Source organism: Ooceraea biroi, chromosome 6 (assembly GCF_003672135.1).
Source record: "Ooceraea biroi isolate clonal line C1 chromosome 6, Obir_v5.4, whole genome shotgun sequence".
NCBI classification, from domain to species: domain Eukaryota; kingdom Metazoa; phylum Arthropoda; class Insecta; order Hymenoptera; family Formicidae; genus Ooceraea; species Ooceraea biroi.
The window spans coordinates 8643298-8668032 of record NC_039511.1 but is presented as its reverse complement, the minus strand read 5'-3'; the positions used below and the strand labels follow the sequence as shown (position 1 = coordinate 8668032).

Sequence of the window (24735 nt, the reverse complement as noted above, 5' to 3'; positions counted from 1 at the left end):
ATTACAATAAAAATCTTGGCCCTGAGAGTGACCTGTAATAATTTCAGTGAAAACAACTTTATTAACTGAATTTTTTACTTTACTTATTCTAAATCCGACTGTAGCACAAAGCAGATACATATCCTTTATATGCGTCTGAATATTTTCAATTACTTTTATCACATTTTTAACCAATATCTGCCGCATACTTTACATCTTATCGTCATTTTATCGATAAATGAATAAATCATTTTTATAGGTTACATTCATGACACATACGTGAAACCGAACTGTTGGCAATTTTTAATATATCATTTCGCGCATGCGTTTCGTATATTGTAAAGTGAAGGATGGACGATGAATGGACATGTTCTCACTCTTTCTCTCTACAGGGAAAGGCCTATCCAGGTATATAAGATCTATGGTTCTATTGGACACAGTCGATTGGCCATCGCACGATTGCGCACGCACATTGCACGATTGGACACCGCACTATTGGACACCGCACGATTGGACACTGCACGGATAAACTTCTGAAAAGCTCCCATACCCGATTTACATATCTTTGGTGAAAATGCTTGAAATGACTCAAAATGAATACCCTTAAATGGATTTTTACCGACAAAAAGGATAAAGGCATAAAAAGTTCAAATAAAGTAATATCCCAGGCAGCACACATTGGTTTCAAAACCGTTTCATAAACGTTTTGCCGTAACGTTTCATAACCATTTTATTGAAACGTTTATTTAGGAGAAAAATGTCCAACGAAAAAACGTTAAGAGAAACGTTTCTTTTTCGGGGAAAAACGTTTCAGAAACCATCAGGAAAATATTTATCAATTCTATATATCAGTGCCTCAAAGATAGACAGAGTTAAGTCACATTTTTGTAAAAAACTAGATTTTTATATTTTATGAATTACTCTCTAAATTTCGTGTAGTGGAAGCTCATTCTTTTGAAATATCACTTCAAGTAATAGTGATCTCAAAAGTTTCAAAAGAAAAGAAGAAGAAAAGAGTATTGGATCGGTTTTCCGGATGGTTATTTATAAGGTGATAACAAATGTTACTTGCGAGAATGTCACGTCTGGCCATCTATCGGTCGCTTGGTGAATCAGAGGTGGGAATCACACACACGTGTGTTGATTTTTGTCTCTTGTTCCATAATCGAGTACATTGAAACGTATGATGTAAAAATAATTAATACTCGCAAAGTAAGTAGAAATTACTATTTTTTCTATATTAATTATATAATTTCAATCAATTTAATAAAACACATTTTTCGTTTCTGTGGAAACGTGAAAAATACGTTTTTAAAATTTAGGTCTAAAAACGGTTTCTATTTAAACCGTTTCTTAAATGGTACTTTATGTTTCTTAGACATTAGATACGTCTAAGAAACATATATTAGGCTAACATGTGCTACCTGGGATGTAGTGATTGAATATTTTCAGCTGGATTTCTGTAGATGTACGGTTTTCTATGCATCATTATATATTTCTACATGAACTTCTAATGTGTTTATTGTGTATCTCGGATGTTTCTTGTACGGTACGGAAAATAAAGACATATCAGGCACACTGTATCCACGCATGTACTTTGCAAAATAAAAAACAGGGGATGGGTTGGGTTAGGTTAGATTTGTTGGAAGTAGAGCCCCCCGCAGGGGGGCGGAATACACTGTATCCACGCATGTACTTTGCAAAATAAAAAACAGAGTTGGGTTGCTTCGTTTTGCAAAGGAGTAATATTAGTTTCAACTTTTTAAGCCTTTATCCTTCTTGTCGGTAAAAATCCATTTAAGGGTATTCATTTTGAGTCATTTCAAACATTTTCACCAAAGGATATGTAAATCGGGTGTGGGAGCTTTTCGGAAGTTTATTCGTGCGGTGTCCAATCGTGCAATGTACAATCGTGCTGTGTCCAATAGAACAGTGTGCAATACAACGTGTGCAATCGTGCGTTGTGCAATCGTTCCGTGTGTAGTGTCCCTATAATAAGAGTCTGGACACCGCCTAAATGATTTCTGATTGGTTCCGCCAATTTATATACAGTAGCTGGCAATAAATTAATATTTGGACACCGTAATACTTGAAAAATAATTAATCTATTTTAATATATAAAAATTGAGAAACTCAAAGAAACTGAGCAGTATCCATGCTATTTATAAAGCAACCCGAATAAGCGTTTCTGGTATATGGCCGCCATATTCAGTCAAAAATCCTGCCGGTGTCCAGACTCTTAGGGCGCAGTCCCATGGTGCGGAACGTGCGCAATGCGGAATTGGCGGAATGAAGTCCGTCCAATCACAGACGTTCCGCCAACTGTACTCCGCTGAAATGTATTTTCCTATGTCCCATGCAGCAGAACTTGCGGAAGCGCAATTGGCCTCCGCCAATCACATGATGTTTTCCGTAGATTCTTCTGTTGTGTCTATCGGAATAGCGTATACTATTGGCGCGCACAAATTATGCTTCCGCGTTTTCCCTTAGAGCGCAGTCCCATGGTGCGGAACGTGCGCAATGCGGAATTGGCGGAACGCTCGTGATTGGTTCGATCATTGTTACGTTCGTTCCACCGATTTCTTTCCGCACATTTTCATTTTATCGCGGAATTACGTTACTCACGTCTGTCGTGGAGTTAGCAATATGACATTTCGTGGAGGTCGAAGTAATAGCAATTCTATTGCAATCAGAGAGGCATATTCGACATACTTTCAAGGTACTGGTACGTTAAGTTACCAGTGGGAAAAGGCGTTGCAAAATGATTTTTAATTTGTCTTTACAAAAAATTATGGTAAATAGTATTGTCAGTAAATGGCTTCACAAGTCTCGAGTATAATGTTTTAGATTGTATTATCAGTGTAATCAGGAGCCGCATTTCAGGCGAAATAGATTCTCGAACAACATATTTTTTAATGATGATTGGTTGGACCAATGTTAATAACGTTTTAAATAATTGTGATGGCATTCTAAAATAATCTATATATTTTTCTATGTCTTCGACCAACATTTCTTTTACAAGATTATCGCTTGCTCCTCGTAGCAATCTTCTTTCGGCACTAAATATGCTTCGTACCCAACACTTCCGTTGATTCTGTATATTTTCATTTTTTCTTGCAATTCTGTATAAAAAATACAGTTTTACAATTTTACCACGTATCTCCCCACATAGAAATTATCATCCAGTGGATGTCCATGAAACCTCCATAGTTCCATGGGACATCTATCTCCACGATAGACGTCAGATGGACGTCTATTAGAGATCCATAATACTTCCATAGCTCCATGGGATATATATCTCCATACCCAGCAAACACAGTCATATAACAGTGATATTGCCATAATATAACAGAATGTAACACGCAATATAACATGTTCGTTACATGTAATGTATATGTTAGTTGTAATTTCCCACTCATACGAAATTGCAGTAATATAACAGTAATATAACGTGTTACTAAAATGTTATTTAAATGTTACATAAATGAAATATAATTATTCTTTCTTCCTCTTTCTACAACTATAGGTTTGTGTTTAATTTATTTTCCTAAACGTTATGCAGAAGTTAGTACTTTGCTCTTATTTATTATTCGTTAAAAAATGTACCACTTCATTGTAGAAATGGACTTATAATACAAGTACCGTGCCGTGATCACCGTTCTTATATATATTTTGTATCATATTTTGCATACGAGAAACGGAAGCCATCTAGCGGACGACTCGACATCTGTATGTTTAAAATGGTATATAACATAGACATAATATGCAAATATTACAGTTATATAACATCGCATATTTAAGTTATATTACTGTTATATTATTATAACCAATATATAACAGAGCAATATAACAGTTTTATAACACAGTTATATTGCAGCTACAAAGAAAATTATGTAACTTTAACATTAATAACATATAACAGTTGTTATATTGTGTGTTACTTCTGTGTTATATAACAGTTATATTTTGTGTTTGCTGGGTAGTGGAAGTCAGATAGACGTCCATTAGAGGTCCATCCTATCTCCATAATAGATGTCCTCTATAAATCCATTGCAGATGTCCATTAGACATCTATTATGGATGTATAATAGATTTATTAAACATATAGAGTATTTCCAATAAACTAATATTTAAGTTTCATTATTAATTACAATTTTTCAGTTAATTTTGTTTAACATTTAGAAATTCACAATATTATAGAATTTATTTTTAATTATTAATAATATATGTATATAATTGAAGTTATTCTTACATAAATTTACATCCACCGAAAATCTGTAATGGACGTCCATTAGACGTATGTCATGGAGATTCGGAACATCCAGTAGAGATCCACTAGACATCCATTAGACGGCTACTAGAAATCCATAGTTCCGCCTTGCACGTCCAGTGGATCTGCATTAAGGCAGGAGCACAAACTTTTGCATAAGCGCATAAACAGATGCATAAGGAATTTGATTGGTCCATTTCCTTATGCACATGCTTATAGACCAATCAAATTTCTTATGTATCTTTTTATGCGCTTATGCAAAAGTCTGTGCTCCTGCCTTTAGACGTCTTTAAAGACGTCTATTAGACGTACCGTGGATCATTAATAGAAGATTCACGGAACCTCGGTGGACAATTAATGTACGTCCCATGGATCATTAATGGAAGGTTCATAGAGCCTCGATGGACGACTAACCGACGTTTCGTGGCATCGAGGTTCCATGAAGCTTCCATTAATGATCCACGGAACGTCTAATAGACATCCACCGATGCTCCATGAACCGTCCATAAATGATCCACGGATCGTTGGTTAGTCGTCTATCGAGGCTCCATGAAGCTTCCATTAATGATCCACGGAACGTCTAATAGACGTCCATCAATGCTCCATGAACCGTCCATTAATCTTCCACGGAACGTCGGTTAGTCCCCAGGCAGCACATGTTAGTCTAATATATGTTTCTTAGGCGTATCTAATGTCTAAGAAACATAAAGTACCATTTAAGAAACGGTTTAAATAGAAACCGTTTTTAGACCTAAATTTTAAAAACGTATTTTTCACGTTTCCACAGAAACGAAAAATGTGTTTTATTAAATTGATTCAAAATTATATAATTAATATAGAAAAAATAGTAATTTCTACTTAATTTGCGAGTATTAATTACTTTTACATTATACGTTTCAATGTACTCGATTATGGAACAAGAGACAAAAATCAACACAAGTGTGTGTGATTCCCGCTTCTGATTCACCAAGCGACCGATAGATGGCCAGTCCAGGCGTGACGTTCTCGCAAGAAACATTTGCGTTATCACCTTATAAATAACCATCCGGAAAACCGATCCAGTACTCTTTTCTTCTTCTTTTCTTTTGAAATCATTATTGCTTGAAGTGATATCTCATTCCAAAAGAGTGAGATTTCACTACACGAAATTTAGAGAGTAATTCATAAAATATAAAAATCTAGTTTTTTACAAAAATGTGACTTAACTCTGTCTATCTTTGAGGCACTGATATATAGAATTGATAAATATTTTTTTGATGGTTTTTGAAACGTTTTTCCCCGAAAAAGAAACGTTTCTCTTAACGTTTTTTCGTTGGGCATTTTTCTCCTAAATAAACGTTTCAATAAAATGGTTATGAAACGTTACGTTAAAACGTTTATAACGGCTTTGAAACCAATGTGTGCTGCCTAGGTCGTCCTTCGAGGCTCCATGAAGCTTCCATTAATGATCCACGGAACGTCGGTTAGTCGTCCACCGAGGCTCCGTGAACCCTCTATTAATGATCCACAAAACGTCCAATCGACGTCCCATGGACGTCTGTGAAGATGTCTAATGGAGGTCCATTGGACGTGCGCAAAGCGGAACTATGGATTTCTAGTGGCTGTCCATTGGATGTCTAAAGGACGTCCACTGGATGGTCTGAACCTCCATGACAGACGTCCAATGGAGGTTTTCGTTTTATGTGGGTCCTGTTTTTTTAAATACACACCAACTTTGTTTTAATGTTTTTAATAGCTCACAAATAACAACAAACAATTCTTCAGAATTCATCGTTTTTCCTACATGCATTTTGCCTACGTGCATAGACTCGTAGTAATTCCGATCCGCTGAAGTTTATTTTCCTATGTCCCATGCAACGGAAAACGCGGAAGCGTAATTTGTGCGCGCCAATAATATACGCTATTCCGATAAACACAACAGAAGAATCTACGGAAAACATCATGTGATTGGCGGAGGCCAATTGCGCTTCCGCAAGTTCTGCTGCATGGGACATAGGAAAATACATTTCAGCGGAGTACAGTTGGCGGAACGTCTGTGATTGGACGGACTTCATTCCACCAATTCCGCATTGCGCACGTTCCGCACTATGGGACTACGCCCTGATCGAACCAATCACGAGCGTTCCGCCAATTCCGCATTGCGCACGTTCCGCACCATGGGACTGCGCCCTAAGGGAAAACGCGGAAGCGTAATTTGTGCGCGCTAATAGTATACGCTATTCCGATAGACACAACAGAAGAATCTACGGAAAACATCATGTGATTGGCGGAGGCCAATTGCGCTTCCGCAAGTTCTGCTGCATGGGACATAGGAAAATACATTTCAGCGGAGTACAGTTGGCGGAACGTCTGTGATTGGACGGACTTCATTCCGCCAATTCCGCATTGCGCACGTTCCGCACCATGGGACTGCGCCCTAAGAGTCTGGACACCGGCAGGATTTTTGACTGAATATGGCGGCCATATACCAGAAACGCTTATTCGGGTTGCTTTATAAATAGCATGGATACTGCTCAGTTTCTTTGAGTTTCTCAATTTTTATATATTAAAATAGATTAATTATTTTTCAAGTATTACGGTGTCCAAATATTAATTTATTGCCAGCTACTGTATATAAATTGGCGGAACCAATCAGAAATCATTTAGGCGGTGTCCAGACTCTTATTATAGGGACACTACACACGGAACGATTGCACAACGCACGATTGCACACGTTGTATTGCACACTGTTCTATTGGACACAGCACGATTGTACATTGCACGATTGGACACCGCACGAATAAACTTCCGAAAAGCTCCCACACCCGATTTACATATCCTTTGGTGAAAATGTTTGAAATGACTCAAAATGAATACCCTTAAATGGATTTTTACCGACAAGAAGGATAAAGGCTTAAAAAGTTGAAACTAATATTACTCCTTTGCAAAACGAAGCAACCCAACTCTGTTTTTTATTTTGCAAAGTACATGCGTGGATACAGTGTATTCCGCCCCCCTGCGGGGGGCTCTACTTCCAACAAATCTAACCTAACCCAACCCATCCCCTGTTTTTTATTTTGCAAAGTACATGCGTGGATACAGTGTGCCTGATATGTCTTTATTTTCCGTACCGTACAAGAAACATCCGAGATACACAATAAACACATTAGAAGTTCATGTAGAAATATATAATGATGCATAGAAAACCGTACATCTACAGAAATCCAGCTGAAAATATTCAATCACTACATCCCAGGTAGCACATGTTAGCCTAATATATGTTTCTTAGACGTATCTAATGTCTAAGAAACATAAAGTACCATTTAAGAAACGGTTTAAATAGAAACCGTTTTTAGACCTAAATTTTAAAAACGTATTTTTCACGTTTCCACAGAAACGAAAAATGTGTTTTATTAAATTGATTGAAATTATATAATTAATATAGAAAAAATAGTAATTTCTACTTACTTTGCGAGTATTAATTATTTTTACATCATACGTTTCAATGTACTCGATTATGGAACAAGAGACAAAAATCAACACACGTGTGTGTGATTCCCACCTCTGATTCACCAAGCGACCGATAGATGGCCAGACGTGACATTCTCGCAAGTAACATTTGTTATCACCTTATAAATAACCATCCGGAAAACCGATCCAATACTCTTTTCTTCTTCTTTTCTTTTGAAACTTTTGAGATCACTATTACTTGAAGTGATATTTCAAAAGAATGAGCTTCCACTACACGAAATTTAGAGAGTAATTCATAAAATATAAAAATCTAGTTTTTTACAAAAATGTGACTTAACTCTGTCTATCTTTGAGGCACTGATATATAGAATTGATAAATATTTTCCTGATGGTTTCTGAAACGTTTTTCCCCGAAAAAGAAACGTTTCTCTTAACGTTTTTTCGTTGGACATTTTTCTCCTAAATAAACGTTTCAATAAAATGGTTATGAAACGTTACGTTAAAACGTTTATAACGGCTTTGAAACCAATGTGTGCTGCCTAGGTCGTCCTTCGAGGCTCCATGAAGCTTCCATTAATGATCCACGGAACGTCGGTTAGTCGTCCACCGAGGCTCCGTGAACCCTCTATTAATGATCCACAAAACGTCCAATCGACGTCCCATGGACGTCTGTGAAGATGTCTAATGGAGGTCCATTGGACGTGCGCAAAGCGGAACTATGGATTTCTAGTGGCTGTCCATTGGATGTCTAAAGGACGTCCACTGGATGGTCTGAACCTCCATGACAGACGTCCAATGGAGGTTTTCGTTTTATGTGGGTCCTGTTTTTTTAAATACACACCAACTTTGTTTTAATGTTTTTAATAGCTCACAAATAACAACAAACAATTCTTCAGAATTCATCGTTTTTCCTACATGCATTTTGCCTACGTGCATAGACTCGTAGTAATTCCGATCCGCTGAAGTTTATTTTCCTATGTCCCATGCAACGGAAAACGCGGAAGCGTAATTTGTGCGCGCCAATAATATACGCTATTCCGATAAACACAACAGAAGAATCTACGGAAAACATCATGTGATTGGCGGAGGCCAATTGCGCTTCCGCAAGTTCTGCTGCATGGGACATAGGAAAATACATTTCAGCGGAGTACAGTTGGCGGAACGTCTGTGATTGGACGGACTTCATTCCACCAATTCCGCATTGCGCACGTTCCGCACTATGGGACTACGCCCTGATCGAACCAATCACGAGCGTTCCGCCAATTCCGCATTGCGCACGTTCCGCACCATGGGACTGCGCCCTAAGGGAAAACGCGGAAGCGTAATTTGTGCGCGCTAATAGTATACGCTATTCCGATAGACACAACAGAAGAATCTACGGAAAACATCATGTGATTGGCGGAGGCCAATTGCGCTTCCGCAAGTTCTGCTGCATGGGACATAGGAAAATACATTTCAGCGGAGTACAGTTGGCGGAACGTCTGTGATTGGACGGACTTCATTCCGCCAATTCCGCATTGCGCACGTTCCGCACCATGGGACTGCGCCCTAAGAGTCTGGACACCGGCAGGATTTTTGACTGAATATGGCGGCCATATACCAGAAACGCTTATTCGGGTTGCTTTATAAATAGCATGGATACTGCTCAGTTTCTTTGAGTTTCTCAATTTTTATATATTAAAATAGATTAATTATTTTTCAAGTATTACGGTGTCCAAATATTAATTTATTGCCAGCTACTGTATATAAATTGGCGGAACCAATCAGAAATCATTTAGGCGGTGTCCAGACTCTTATTATAGGGACACTACACACGGAACGATTGCACAACGCACGATTGCACACGTTGTATTGCACACTGTTCTATTGGACACAGCACGATTGTACATTGCACGATTGGACACCGCACGAATAAACTTCCGAAAAGCTCCCACACCCGATTTACATATCCTTTGGTGAAAATGTTTGAAATGACTCAAAATGAATACCCTTAAATGGATTTTTACCGACAAGAAGGATAAAGGCTTAAAAAGTTGAAACTAATATTACTCCTTTGCAAAACGAAGCAACCCAACTCTGTTTTTTATTTTGCAAAGTACATGCGTGGATACAGTGTATTCCGCCCCCCTGCGGGGGGCTCTACTTCCAACAAATCTAACCTAACCCAACCCATCCCCTGTTTTTTATTTTGCAAAGTACATGCGTGGATACAGTGTGCCTGATATGTCTTTATTTTCCGTACCGTACAAGAAACATCCGAGATACACAATAAACACATTAGAAGTTCATGTAGAAATATATAATGATGCATAGAAAACCGTACATCTACAGAAATCCAGCTGAAAATATTCAATCACTACATCCCAGGTAGCACATGTTAGCCTAATATATGTTTCTTAGACGTATCTAATGTCTAAGAAACATAAAGTACCATTTAAGAAACGGTTTAAATAGAAACCGTTTTTAGACCTAAATTTTAAAAACGTATTTTTCACGTTTCCACAGAAACGAAAAATGTGTTTTATTAAATTGATTGAAATTATATAATTAATATAGAAAAAATAGTAATTTCTACTTACTTTGCGAGTATTAATTATTTTTACATCATACGTTTCAATGTACTCGATTATGGAACAAGAGACAAAAATCAACACACGTGTGTGTGATTCCCACCTCTGATTCACCAAGCGACCGATAGATGGCCAGACGTGACATTCTCGCAAGTAACATTTGTTATCACCTTATAAATAACCATCCGGAAAACCGATCCAATACTCTTTTCTTCTTCTTTTCTTTTGAAACTTTTGAGATCACTATTACTTGAAGTGATATTTCAAAAGAATGAGCTTCCACTACACGAAATTTAGAGAGTAATTCATAAAATATAAAAATCTAGTTTTTTACAAAAATGTGACTTAACTCTGTCTATCTTTGAGGCACTGATATATAGAATTGATAAATATTTTCCTGATGGTTTCTGAAACGTTTTTCCCCGAAAAAGAAACGTTTCTCTTAACGTTTTTTCGTTGGACATTTTTCTCCTAAATAAACGTTTCAATAAAATGGTTATGAAACGTTACGTTAAAACGTTTATAACGGCTTTGAAACCAATGTGTGCTGCCTAGGTCGTCCTTCGAGGCTCCATGAAGCTTCCATTAATGATCCACGGAACGTCGGTTAGTCGTCCACCGAGGCTCCGTGAACCCTCTATTAATGATCCACAAAACGTCCAATCGACGTCCCATGGACGTCTGTGAAGATGTCTAATGGAGGTCCATTGGACGTGCGCAAAGCGGAACTATGGATTTCTAGTGGCTGTCCATTGGATGTCTAAAGGACGTCCACTGGATGGTCTGAACCTCCATGACAGACGTCCAATGGAGGTTTTCGTTTTATGTGGGTCCTGTTTTTTTAAATACACACCAACTTTGTTTTAATGTTTTTAATAGCTCACAAATAACAACAAACAATTCTTCAGAATTCATCGTTTTTCCTACATGCATTTTGCCTACGTGCATAGACTCGTAGTAATTCCGATCCGCTGAAGTTTATTTTCCTATGTCCCATGCAACGGAAAACGCGGAAGCGTAATTTGTGCGCGCCAATAATATACGCTATTCCGATAAACACAACAGAAGAATCTACGGAAAACATCATGTGATTGGCGGAGGCCAATTGCGCTTCCGCAAGTTCTGCTGCATGGGACATAGGAAAATACATTTCAGCGGAGTACAGTTGGCGGAACGTCTGTGATTGGACGGACTTCATTCCACCAATTCCGCATTGCGCACGTTCCGCACTATGGGACTACGCCCTGATCGAACCAATCACGAGCGTTCCGCCAATTCCGCATTGCGCACGTTCCGCACCATGGGACTGCGCCCTAAGGGAAAACGCGGAAGCGTAATTTGTGCGCGCTAATAGTATACGCTATTCCGATAGACACAACAGAAGAATCTACGGAAAACATCATGTGATTGGCGGAGGCCAATTGCGCTTCCGCAAGTTCTGCTGCATGGGACATAGGAAAATACATTTCAGCGGAGTACAATTGGCGGAACGTCTGTGATTGGACGGACTTCATTCCACCAATTCCGCATTGCGCACGTTCCTCACTATGGGACTGCGCCCTGATCGAACCAATCACGAGCGTTCCGCCAATTCCGCATTGAGCACGTTCCGCACCGTGGGACTGCGCCCTTATTATAGGGACACTATCCGTGTGCAAATGGAGGCGACCCCTCTATTCCATACATACCATGTAAAATTTCATAAAATTATAGGTGTGTTCCATTATTCACTACCAAACTGGCAATACTGATCTATCTTTGTTTATCCATTGGTGAATAAAAAGGACAAAATGATTTTGCCGACATGACAGTGAATAATAGAACACATCCTATTTTTATCGGTTAAAGGTGCTATTTCATGCTGTCGCTCGTCGCTCATTTTTAGCGTCAAAACAGATCACGTGATCAAAATTGACCATTGTCCAGCGTTAATTTTGATCACGTGACTTGTTTTGACGCTAAAAATGAGCGACGAGCGACACAATGAACATTTACCTTTATTTGCGGTATTCGAGTCATTCATGTTTGTTCGTATAAATATCGTATATTTTACATCTTGTCATATTATGTCCTTATGTTTACAATTTTATGCTATTTTAGCGAAAAGTTTCTAAATCCCATGAAAACTTTGTGTTTGATGCAGCGAAACGATCCATCGTCAACTTCTAACCTGGATCCTGTATTTCTCTAATCTTGTTTCTTTAATTTTCTTCGACGTCGTTGAAATGCCAGAAACTTTGGACGAAGCGTTACTCGCTGCTCGTAGAGCTGTGCAGTTTGATGGGAATGGTCAATACAAACAAGCCCTATATTATTACGATATCGCTATCAAACTTCTCGTTAGGTTACAATTAGATGACACATATGAGCAAAAACTCGCGGATTATCGGGAAAGGATCTTGGCGATACAGCGTCTCGGTAAGCTCACATGATGGAATCTCAGAAATCGTAAATGAAATTTACGAGAAAATTCTTTGAAAACGTCTAGTTCACGAGGAGGAACAGAATAATCAAAAGACGGAGCCTTCGCACCAATCTGAGTTGCAAAGATGTAAATTTCTTATGAACCAAGCGTTAGATGCGGATGAGGCTGGTTTAAAAGACATTGCAGTAAAGTTGTATACCGATGCTGCTGAGCTTGGTCTTAGCGCAGTAAGAATAATTTGTTTCATCAGTAGTAGTTATTACATACTTGTTTAACTATGATTTCTATATGCAATTTATGTAATACTTTACAGAAAACTAATGATACAGATGTAAAAGCGAAATTAACGAATCTTGTTAGAGTTGCCGTTGAGAGAGCAGAATCTTTGAAAGGCATCAAAACTACAGAAGATGAAAGTATCATGAAAAGTTTAGCTAGACTACCATCTGTACCAGAAACTAGTTTACCAGATACTGAACAATCGGTAGAGGAGGAACAACCAGTAAATGCACCGTCAACTACTCCAGGTTTTATTTATGTTATAATGCTTGACAATTATATTATATAATTTATTATATAATTATTAATTATGATTATTAATTATATTATCTATAACATTGTATAATTAATTATATAATGTTATAGAAAAAAGAGTGAAACTATAGCTGTACTTGAATACATTTTAGCAAGAAACACGAGATCCTCGCTCCATCGAGGAAGCAGTGGGCATCTCAAAATAACTGGAGGTAGTACCAATTACACGGAAGAAGAAAAGAGAGTATTGCTTCGTAGCTCTCACATAAACGAGCACGAGTTCGTACCATTTATGAATATTGATTTGACTGAGAAATTTCAGTATGCCATTCCGTTTACCGATAAGGATGGATTACTGGAACTGGCACCAAAGCAAAAGCCCGATTTTGCTGGATGGCGTCGGCCAGAAGAATTATATTCCGATCCCAAGATGGTTATTGGTCATCATGTCGATTACTACAGCATAAAACAGACTGTTAGTAACATGTATATATATTTTTATATTAATATTTATTAATAAATTAATATTTTTGATATTAATTTTATGCTAAAGTGTAAGTTATAGTGCGCTCTTGATTAATAATTTAATAATTTTTTTTCAGGTGGTCTCTGACTGTTCATTTGTTGCTTCGCTCGCAGTGAGTGCTCAATACGAAAAGAAATTCGGACGGAGACTCATAACATCCATCATTTATCCCAAAAATAAACAGAAGGAGCCCGTATACAATCCATTCGGTAACTCCTCCATCATTTGCTTGTACATGTTCCACGCATTACATTAAGAATTACATGCTTACATGATACATTCTATACGAGCACTTTATCTGATGTTTATAATTTTTTCATGCGAAAGCAATTTTAATTGCTCACACTTATTGTTAGTGACATTATTTACTCCCTTACACATCGCAATTGCAATATGCAATTAAAAGATACACTCAAAGAGCACTTATTACTCATCACTAAAGTGATAAAAATTTGCCTCGCATAAATAGAAAATGCCTATACTAGAATATTTATTATATATTAGCGAGAAATGAGATGAACGTATAATATCAGGAAAGTACATGGTGAAACTACACATCAATGGCATACCACGTAAAGTAATAATAGATGATCTTCTGCCTGTAAGCCGGTACAACCAATTACTCTGTTCCTACTCTAGCAATCGTGGGGAGCTATGGATTTCTTTGCTCGAGAAGGCTTATATGAAAGTAATGGGTGGTTACGATTTTCCTGGATCAAATAGCGTGAGTTCACGTTTACTTGCAGCATTCAATTTGCGATTGTTCTACGAATGCAATTATTTTCAATCTTTCAAATACATTTGCTTCCACAGAATATAGATTTGCATGCCTTAACTGGTTGGATACCCGAAAGGTGGGCAATCAGACCAAACGAGGCAGATTTTAACAAGGATGTTTTATTTGATACATTATTGCTACGGCTTCACAAGGGTGATGTGTTAGTCACTGTGGCTACAGGAGAGTTATCGAATTTGGACGCAGATCGCACAGGCCTCGTACCGAGCCATGCATATGCTGTTCTTGATGTGAGAAAGATTAATGTGAGTGAAACAAAAGGATGGCGCATTTATCTTTGTATTTATCCTTGTAAATTTAAAAACAGCAAATCTTTTTTCTTAAATAAGCCACACACTTGTCATTGGCTGAAAGAGTGAAGCATTTAACCGATTGTATTAATGCACGCGTACAGGGAGAGAGATTACTGCAGGTGAAAAATCCATGGTCCCATTTGCGATGGCGAGGCAATTATTCTGAGCTCGATGCGAAGCATTGGACTCAGGATTTGAAGGAGGCATTGAATTACGATCCAGAATCCGCATCGGAGTTTGATAATGGCATCTTCTGGATCGATTACGAGAGCATATGTCGATTTTTTGACGTGTTTTATTTAAACTGGAATCCAGGCTTGTTCAATTACACTTACTGCATACATCAGTACGTAATACTTTTATTGTATTTTTTGCATCATTATTATATATTGTAGCAGCACTGTTCAATTTTATTTCATTGTAGGATGTGGAAAGCTGGTGTCGGACCTGCAAAAGACGCGTACAATATCGGCGACAATCCGCAATTCGCACTGGAAATACAAAGCAAAGGAAGCGGTGCTGTTTGGATACTTCTCACCAGGCATATTACAGACATAGCGGACTTCCGACAGAATCAAGAGTACATTACAGTTTTAATTTATCGTAATGACGGGAAGAGAGTGTATTATCCACGTAAGCGTACAGTTAATTTGTTCATAGATCGTTCAGTCTTTAACTATGAGTATTTAAATAAAAAAACTGTTTAGATGATCCACCTCCGTACATAGACGGTGTGAGAATAAACAGCCCGCATTATTTGTGTAAGATTAAATTGGGAGAGCAGAGCGACACAAAATACACTTTGGTCATATCTCAGTACGAAAAGACAAATACCATCTACTATACGCTTCGTGCTTATGGAACGTGTCCATTTATCCTGCGAAAAATACCCCAACTTTATAAATATGAAGAGGAGGTATATTTTTATTTATTTACATTATTATTTATTATTTATATCAATTTATATTATATATATTTTATTATTTTATTATATTATTTTTTTAGATTACAGGTCAATGGAAAGGCGTCACTGCAGGAGGATGTGGCAATCATCCCACATATGTAAATAATCCGCGATACCAGATGATACTTGAGAGCGCCAATACCAATAATTATTTATTAATTATTTTGAAAGGACCCAAACAGTACCAAATAGGCTTTGACATTACTACCGTTGTGCTGAACGACACGAATGCACCAACTGCATTCAAAACGAAAAATTCTGGACCATTTAGGTTTGCGTGTTTTCATTTTCTTTTGTTTGCATCGCAGTTATTTCAGCTGTGAAAATATCTTCTGAAAATGTCTCATAAATTTACAGTTTATCATAATTTCTATTTGCAGATCTGGATTTGTATATTTGGAATTGGAGAATGTACCAGCAGGAACGTATCATATTATTCCTTCGACATATACACCTAATCAAGAGGGACCATTCTTTTTAATTTGTAAGTCTTCTTTTAATTTACAAATTCAGCTTCTCTAGTAAATTAAATACATTGTTGAACTACAACTGACGTTTTATTTTGCCAAGCAATCCAACAAACATGCCAGGTAAAAAGTGCTCACAATGTGTTTGTGAAGTTAACTGTAGTTAGCTGTACGTATTAGGTGTACGTAAACATTTGTCAAATGTTTCAATAGTAGCTTTATACTAGTTGATCTTGGATTACCACAGTGCTTTTTCTGTCAGTATAAAATTTATTTGAATTGATTAGCTGTTTTACATCATATAAAATAAAATAAAGATTCAAATGACCTTCACGCTTTCACATAATTTTTTGATTCATGCCGGAGATACACAACCATACTTTTACATGTATATGCATATATAAGATAGCTACTTGTGTAAAAAGTTTGCCTAAAAGCTGCCAATATTTAAGATTGTACTTCGCTGTATGTTTTAAATATAAGATTTTCTTTTTTGTGGACGAAAGAAAATTTCATAGTTTGTCGTACAATTTTGATTGCATCAATTGTCAATGGTAATTTCCTTGACAAATTTGGAGTTGATTAATGTGTAAAACCAAAATTTAATGCAAAAATATCAATTGCATCTACCTTCATCTTTATAATTCAGTTTTTAGTAATTATGAAACTTTTGATGTAGAGTGAAATCACCTCCAAATTCACTCAAGTTTTACCATCAATAATTTATGTGATAATACCACTAAGCTAAACATTTAGTACATTAAACTCATTTAATTGCGTATATTCTATTTATATCGCGTACTTCATTTTATTTCTATCATCATATCCAAACCTCTTATTTGTTATCTTTTTATTCATTATGTCCCATAATTGTACTTGAAATTTGTGTGATGTAAATATATTAATTTATGCATTAGTATATATAATTCTCTTGATTTCTTATAATCTTTCACAACATATCTAATGCTTGAAAATTAAAAAGAGTTTTACAATAAATGACACTGCGTCATATATCTTTCTCTAAAAGAATTCGATCTTAAATTACCTAAAATAATTAATGTAAAAATATGTGCTAATATTTGAATTGTATATAATATAATGGCAGTTTTTGTTATATTAATTAAAGCAATTCCTCTATTTAATATAAATCAAATGTAAATGTTAAATTCTCATTTTAAATAAAATTGAATTCATTATTTAAAACAGTTAATTTGCACAAATGTTACGTTGCGTCTAGAATTTTTTGCGCAATTTTTTAAATCTAGTTATTTCCTTCATAAGTTTAGTACTACGTCGTACATTTAGTAATACATCGCCATCTTCACATTTCTTAGATATATATTATGTATCAGAAATATATTTTAAATTATTATAAAAAAAATTAACATACACGACAAATAAGATCACATTTTGCATGAAATATTTCAATAAATATTTCGTATAAAGAAATTAAATAGAAATCACTAAAATACTAATCGATCTCCTGTGTACAATAAAATTAAGAAATAAACATTTTTTAATAAAGCGGTGAATGAAAACTGGATGTCAGTTACGTATTAATGAGATATATGTACATAATAAACGTGTTTTTTTTTCTATTTAGGATATGCTAGATTAAATATATATTATATACGTTATTGTCAAAGTATAAAACTACTTTCTAGTGGCATGATGTTTGATGCAAAATGTAAGAGAAGAAATGGTATAATTACAATGCTGCCCATCTCTTGAATTTTCATTTTCACCTACTGAACTCTGGAAGTGGCTTAGCTATTCCTTCGCTGTAAGCCTTATGGACTGCTTCACACACAAATTTATATTGACTCTGGAAAATATAATATTTAAATAGATTAAGCAATGTTATCTAAATACGTAACATACGTGCATAGCAAACACAATTTACTCACAGCATTTTGTATCATCATCGCTCTCTGATCTCTCATAGAGCGTACAATATCTAATGGGTAGACTGGTTGATTAGCTTCAATTAGACACAATGCAGTTTCCATTAAAACTAGCACACCGGTTCGTCCTATGCCAGCGGAACAGTGCACAACCGCAGGTTCGACTATTCCAGTACGAGCTGCTCTCACGCGCTCTGTAAACGTGGTAAATTGTCGCCAATCACTGGGCACTCCGTGGTCAGGCCAGCTACAATACTGCATATGCGTTATATCTCTTTCTTCTCCGGTCTGTAAGAATATGTAAACATGCATAAAAAGATAGTATTAAAGGTATTAAAAGGTGCGAAACATTATTGAGACTCACATTGACATCGCGGAGTATAAATTCTCGAAAAATAAATGTATCTTCGACGTTTTCTGCGGTCGACGTAAGAGTAAGATTTCTTAACGTCAGAGTCTCATTATACGCCGGCCAGTATTGGTGACACTTTGCACGACCGCGTTCAACTAGGGTCGTCAACATAACAACGAGCGTACTACCGGCTTCTAGAACCATTTGCCAAAAGTCGGCGACAGTGGAAGACAGCGGGCCTTGCGTAGCGATGTATCTATTAATAATCCCTGATCCTGGTATCTCCATGTTCACATAATTGGCGTTAATGTAATCTCCATTTGCAGATCCCATCAAAATTACTCGAGTAACGTCGTCTGTAAAACAAAATATGTATATTGTACCATTATTTTGATCTTTTGACAGATTTTTTGACTAATTCGATCATTTAATTCTTAATTGATTTGATTCTTTTTATTAGAAGGATGCAAATTTTATTTAAAAAAATGAAAAAAAAAATTAGAAGAATGCAGAAGATGCTAACTTACACGGTGATATATCCCGGTAACGATTTTTCGACTGATTCTCTGGTTTCTTCGATTCGAGTGACGTGAGTTCCGGATTCTTTCTGTATAATTGTTCGTATTGCGCGATCAGGGCACCGCTCGCTAGACCATCCGCGAGCAACAGCATAGATTGCGCCAATGCATCAGATCCAATGGCCGCATGAGGTGCATCAGGTACATATCTGCGATTCGATTTATATTTGGATTAGACTCAGCAATACAACGTACGTGTAAAGTGATCTTTAATCTGGATGGAAGTTACGTTACCTATAAGGTGGCTCTTCCTCAGATGTCTCGTCGGTACCAGCCAATGCGTTATACAGGGCATTAGGTCTGACAGTTAGCGTGAGTTCACCGGATCCGCGGTCGCGTGACTGCCGTATTAAATTTACCACGCGCTCATGCAACAAGCCACTAACGTCGATTCCATTGATGTAAACAACCTAAACAAATAATATAATATAATTTTAAAATACGTGACGCTTTTCATCATGTACAAATTGATATTGCAAGATCTACTGAAAATAATTCGCGGGATACGCGTTAAATAAATAATCTCACTTGATCTCCCTCGTTCAGTTTTGGATAGCAGCGATCAGCGGGTGTGTTCGGGGCAACGCGTGACACCAAGATCGGCATATCTAAATCTAATCCACCTTTTACGTTAAAGCCAAAACGGCCTTGTTCGTCCGGTGTCAAAGATATCGTCACTAGACCATCCTCCAATATCTGCGGCAACAAAAAATACACATTTACGCAATATTCTTGCTTTTATTTGAATTGTCGTCTGTATTTTCGTTAGATACTCTGCGTACTTGCGGTGCTGGCGAACTAGTTGGTTCGCTATAATCTGGCAGATCATAGATATTTCTTTCGGCAGCTGTATCGTCATCCGCGTAACTGAATATTCGAGATCCTAACGCTGGAGAGAACGCTCCACCTTGCGTGTAGCTTGCTGTTATTTCTTCCCTCAAAGATAAAAAACCACCTTCACTATAAGAGGAAATAAATGAAACTAAAAACGCTAAACGAATGCGTGTGTTAAAAGAAAACAAATATTGTTCGATGACTCGTGTTAACTGTTTGAACGCGAATTAAATAAATCATAAATTATGATATTTTATAATATGATAGATATATGATAAAAATATGATAGAAACCATAAATTAATTATGGTAAATAATTAATTAATTAATTATGACGGAACAACGTGTGATTATTGTATATTACTAACTCGTCACTTTGATTTCCTTCACCCCACGCCTGACGTGGTTCACGTGCACCGAGGGACTGCACCTTATTGTCGTACGATCGTGAAGATCTTCCAGGAGGTATTGTCATCTTGCCTTTGTCTTCGGTAACAGACGCAATAGCATGAGCTATTTTCTTGCTGGGTGATCTAAATTAGTTGAGAACTTTGTGAAAAGAAACTTAATAATATATATATATATATATATATATATATATATATATATTAAATAATAATTTAACGCTTAATCGTTACCGTATAAACGTCCTTTCCACGCGCGCTCTGTGTTTCCCATCTTCAACCGTTTGAAATTCCGTTCGCCCCGAATACGTAAACCTGCTGCTTAAAGTGAGGGGAAACCGTTTTGGTCGCATTTTCGGACTGTGCAGCCTAAAGAAAGTGTGATGCTCGACGCAGGCCTTCCACAAATTTTTCGAACTACGGTAAGTCTGCATGTTGAAGCCCAGTAATGTATCGTAGGTTTCAGACTGCAACATACATGAACGTATCAATTCACGCATTCTCCAAAATTGGCTGAAAACGATCGCACGTGTCAAGCGAATCAATAATCGGACTCACTTGTTCTCGTCGAAGCTGTATAAAAAATTGTTTTCTCTTAAAAGAAATCTTAACTATTTTCGACCATGAGAATACGTTGATTTTAATGCCGTTTTGAAATATGACCAAACCGATCGACGTAACGCCTAATTGTATCTCTTTGTTTGTCGAATCCTAAAAGAGAAACAAGGTATTTATGCGTGACCGCAAAACACAAAAATGTACTTCTCAATTGGATGTATTTTGACGTACTCTCGCTTTATGTAATTCCACTCCATACATATCCAAACGCTTTGCATGATCTAAAAAATTGAATTCTGCATCAGCTGGCAACTGTCCCCTAAAAATAAAAAATATTATCGTTAATAATAAAATCAGCGACATTTGCAAGAACATTATTATTATTATTATTATTAATTATGCATGAATTATAAAATATACAGACTTATGCAGCTTATGTAGCTCTGATATCTTCTTTTCCATATCTTCCGTCTGTCCAGGTATCAATTGCAATTGCGAGAGATAGCCTGACCCATGTTCCTCTGGATGATAATCTCCCAATTCCGCTAAATAAAGAAAGTCAATACATATTAATTTACTATTTATTTTACATTATATTTTGAGAATAATTTCCATGTTACTTCTTATCACACTTACATTGCACTGTGTAACTTGCAATTAGACAAGCTGTACTAGGAGGCAACTGAAGTTTCCCTTGAAGAATATCTCTTCGTATTTGTAAATAAAATTGGTATCTGGTGTATTCCTCTTGTAATTTGCTAGGATCGGATACATAAAATTTTACTTTGAAAAAGAAATGTCCACCTAAAACACAAAATGCACGTTATATTTTTCTAGCTACTAACTAGTAATTGTTATAACAAACAAATGCCAACAGACAACCATTTAGAATATATACAGGGTGTCCCATTTTAAATGCCACAGGCAAAAATCTCGAAAAATATGGGACATACGGAAAAATGTTTCGAACAAAAGTTGCATGGTTTGAAGGGGGCCACATGATGAAAATATGTACTTGACCTTGAGTGACCTTTTCAAGGCCAGGTCAATGTGATGGATGTTTTCTTAAATGGGACCCCCCTTTTTTATTGTATATTCTTGTAGTCTAGTTCGAGAGCTTTCCAAAACACTACCGACTTTTGTTTTTTGCCCAAGCAGTTCCCAAGATATGAAGCGTCAAAGTTGACATACCGCCGGCATTCGCATTACCCGATGTACACCGCGGGGAGGTTGCTCGGTCGGATTTGTACATCATAGTGGCCCTAAAAAGGGCCGATTTTGTGTATGGGGGTGTGGTAAGTAGTACTAGTACTAGTAACTCCAAATGGAATGCACAGTATTTACTAATAAGCAGAGCTCGGACTTTAGTGCCGCTATCCCCACTCCAGGTGCTCGAGCGCCGCGAGAGACGGTGCCTCAAACAATCAAAAAATATTTCAATTTACGCAATGGTACCTCTCATCTGCTTAGGCCGCTTCACCGGCATAGTCGGCACTGTCTCTCGCGGCGCTCGAGCACCTGGAGTGGGGATAGCGGCACTAAAGTCCGAGCTCTGCTTATTAGTAAATACTGTGCATTCCATTTGGAGTTACTAGTACTAGTACTACTTACCACACCCCCATACACAAAATCGGCCCTTTTTAGGGCCACTATGATGTACAAATCCGACCGAGCAACCTCCCCGCGGTGTACATCGGGTAATGCGAATGCCGGCGGTATGTCAACTTTGACGCTTCATATCTTGGGAACTGCTTGGGTAAAAAACAAAAGTCGGTAGTGTTTTGGAAAGCTCTCGAACTAGGCTACAAGAATATACAATAAAAAAGGGGGGTCCCATTTAAGAAAACATCCATCACATTGACCTGGCCTTGAAAAGGTCACTCAAGGTCAAGTACATATTTTCATCATGTGGCCTCCTTCAAACCATGCAACTTTTGTTCGAAACATTTTTCCGTATGTCCCATATTTTTCGAGATTTTTGCCTGCGGCATTTAAAATGGGACACCCTGTATATTTAGTTTTCACATAATTTAATGATGTTTGAATAAGAAACTACGATCTTTACCCTTACTTCTTATCTGCTTTTTTATGGGCTTAGAGGGATCCAGCCATCTCTGAAAATTTTTATGTCAAAAATTAAAAAGTTCTTCTTTCAATTAAATATCATTTTCTTATCATTTTAAATATCCAATACAAATATTAAAATGTTTATATATAAATATATAGATATATTTGATAATATTAAGGTCTTACATGTAAGGAAAAGCTATTGTACAAATTTTAGATACATTACCATTACATCAGATGTAGGAATAGTCGCGTTAACTCCATTTTCTGCATATTGTAAACCAAAGTAATCCTTTTCAATAAGTTCTAGATGTTGAAACACCAAGTCCAATAGAACTTGCCCCTTTGCTCGTTTCTGTATACATATATAGTTTTCACACACATATTTTTATTATTTGCATTCAATCATTAATTAGCTATTAAGAAGAACATCTCACGGACTTACATCTAATTGAAATGTGTGTTGTGTATCGTCTAAAAAAGTAACAGTAGCTGATAAAGATTTCAATCTGCGATTCCTTGCTAATTCAGCACCACGAACGTGGTAGCTCCCACTGGAGCCACTCAACGCTCTGCGTGATACGCTCTCAATCATCTCAAATATATGAAGGCGTGTCAACCACCTTCTCGACACCACCTCTCTGCTATGCTGACTACCTATATTGAAAATCAAACAGACAATAAATATCAATAGGTTAATAAAAAATTTAATATGGCCAACAATTTTCTAGTAAGCACTTGTTTAATACATTTTGATCTGGCAGATCTCTACAATGCGCAAAACTGGCAATAAATTTTTTAATCAAGGAAAAATATTTTATAAAATTTCATAATGTATATTTGGGGTTATTATAATACATATGTTTTACAAATACATATGAGAAAGCTGAATATGTATATCAAGATCAAGGAAAAAACTATTACACATTCATAATTAAAAGTTAATAAATAATTAATACAAAATCAACAAAATGTGGCACACAGAGTTGTCCCATACATCTCTGTCCAAGCAAAGTTCTTATACAAATGTACATAACAAAATGATTATTCTATCATTTAAATTATGTGAACATTACTGATTAGTAAGAAGAAAGTTTCTGAAAGCATGCCTCCTTCTTGCACTCGAATTACTCAGTCAGAATGAGATTTTATGCTATCTAATATTTCAAACCAAGAATAGACAAGATAAAAGTATAATTACATTTTAAGGACGTCATCAATATCAAAATAAATTCACCAAGATTTTAGGTCAATAATCCAACAATGAGTTACATAATCAAATTGCCATCTACTGTGTGCCAGAATAATGTAGAACGGGAATATTCTGAAAATAGTCTACGCGTGAAAAAGAGAACAGGACCGTGAGCGTGATTGCCGCGGCACACAACTGATTCAGCATTATTTTCCCAAACCACCGGAGTATTAATATTAAAAAGCGCAACAATTAGCATAAATTACAGAAGGGATGTGCGTGACAAAATTATTTTAACAGCAACGCCAATGCCACGAGCTACTGTACCAAGCGTGCGAGATCTTTCATTGCTGGGCGCACAGGAATCGCGACAGTGACACGCGAGTATCTCGCGAGTAATTTAATTGCAAGTACGAGTTACTGGCTCACTCACATTCACATTCATGATACGAGCCACACGTTTTACTTGTGGCCGCGACGAAACCTCGTATGTGAAATTCGGTGAACCCTCGCAGACGCACGTACGGTCCCCGGAACTCTTTCCTTCTCAGAACAGCGCTCGATTTTCGGACG

The 24735-nt window shown here is 36.9% G+C and overlaps 2 protein-coding genes across 6 annotated transcripts; one reads left to right on the top strand and one right to left on the bottom strand.

Moving 5' to 3' along the window:
• The first annotated feature begins 12232 nt into the window (after window positions 1–12232).
• On the top strand, window positions 12233–17195 carry LOC105278609 (calpain-7). 3 transcript variants are annotated; one of them, XM_026970821.1, is made up of 13 exons: window positions 12233–12687; window positions 12758–12921; window positions 13008–13221; window positions 13381–13703; window positions 13831–13963; window positions 14288–14478; window positions 14568–14795; window positions 14945–15189; window positions 15268–15476; window positions 15551–15759; window positions 15849–16078; window positions 16188–16291; window positions 16378–17195. In XM_026970821.1, the coding sequence occupies exons 1-13, from the start codon at window positions 12495–12497 to the stop codon at window positions 16452–16454; spliced, it is 2520 nt and encodes an 839-aa protein (XP_026826622.1). In that variant the 5' UTR covers window positions 12233–12494; the 3' UTR covers window positions 16455–17195. The 3 variants fall into 3 exon arrangements, with proteins under 3 accessions (XP_026826622.1, XP_026826623.1, XP_026826624.1); XM_026970822.1 differs by having other exon boundaries at window positions 12495–12687; window positions 16188–17195; XM_026970823.1 differs by lacking the exon at window positions 12233–12687 and having other exon boundaries at window positions 12763–12921; window positions 13055–13221.
• LOC105278611 (tyrosine-protein phosphatase non-receptor type 4) lies at window positions 16533–24722 on the bottom strand. Of its 3 annotated transcripts, none has more exons than XM_011337821.2 (17): window positions 24596–24722; window positions 23416–23627; window positions 23197–23325; window positions 22969–23017; window positions 21540–21707; window positions 21328–21448; window positions 21135–21222; window positions 20904–21056; window positions 20580–20812; window positions 20310–20474; window positions 19891–20068; window positions 19637–19804; window positions 19343–19518; window positions 19058–19257; window positions 18543–18886; window positions 18182–18466; window positions 16533–18099 (listed from the first exon to the last, which is right to left on the bottom strand). In XM_011337821.2, exons 2-17 carry the CDS (start codon window positions 23563–23565, stop codon window positions 18016–18018), a joined length of 2691 nt encoding a protein of 896 aa, XP_011336123.1. In that variant the 5' UTR covers window positions 23566–23627; window positions 24596–24722; the 3' UTR covers window positions 16533–18015. The 3 variants fall into 3 exon arrangements, with proteins under 3 accessions (XP_011336123.1, XP_011336125.1, XP_011336124.1); XM_011337823.3 differs by having other exon boundaries at window positions 19891–20044; XM_011337822.3 differs by having other exon boundaries at window positions 22975–23017.
• Between the last annotated feature and the right edge of the window lie 13 nt (window positions 24723–24735).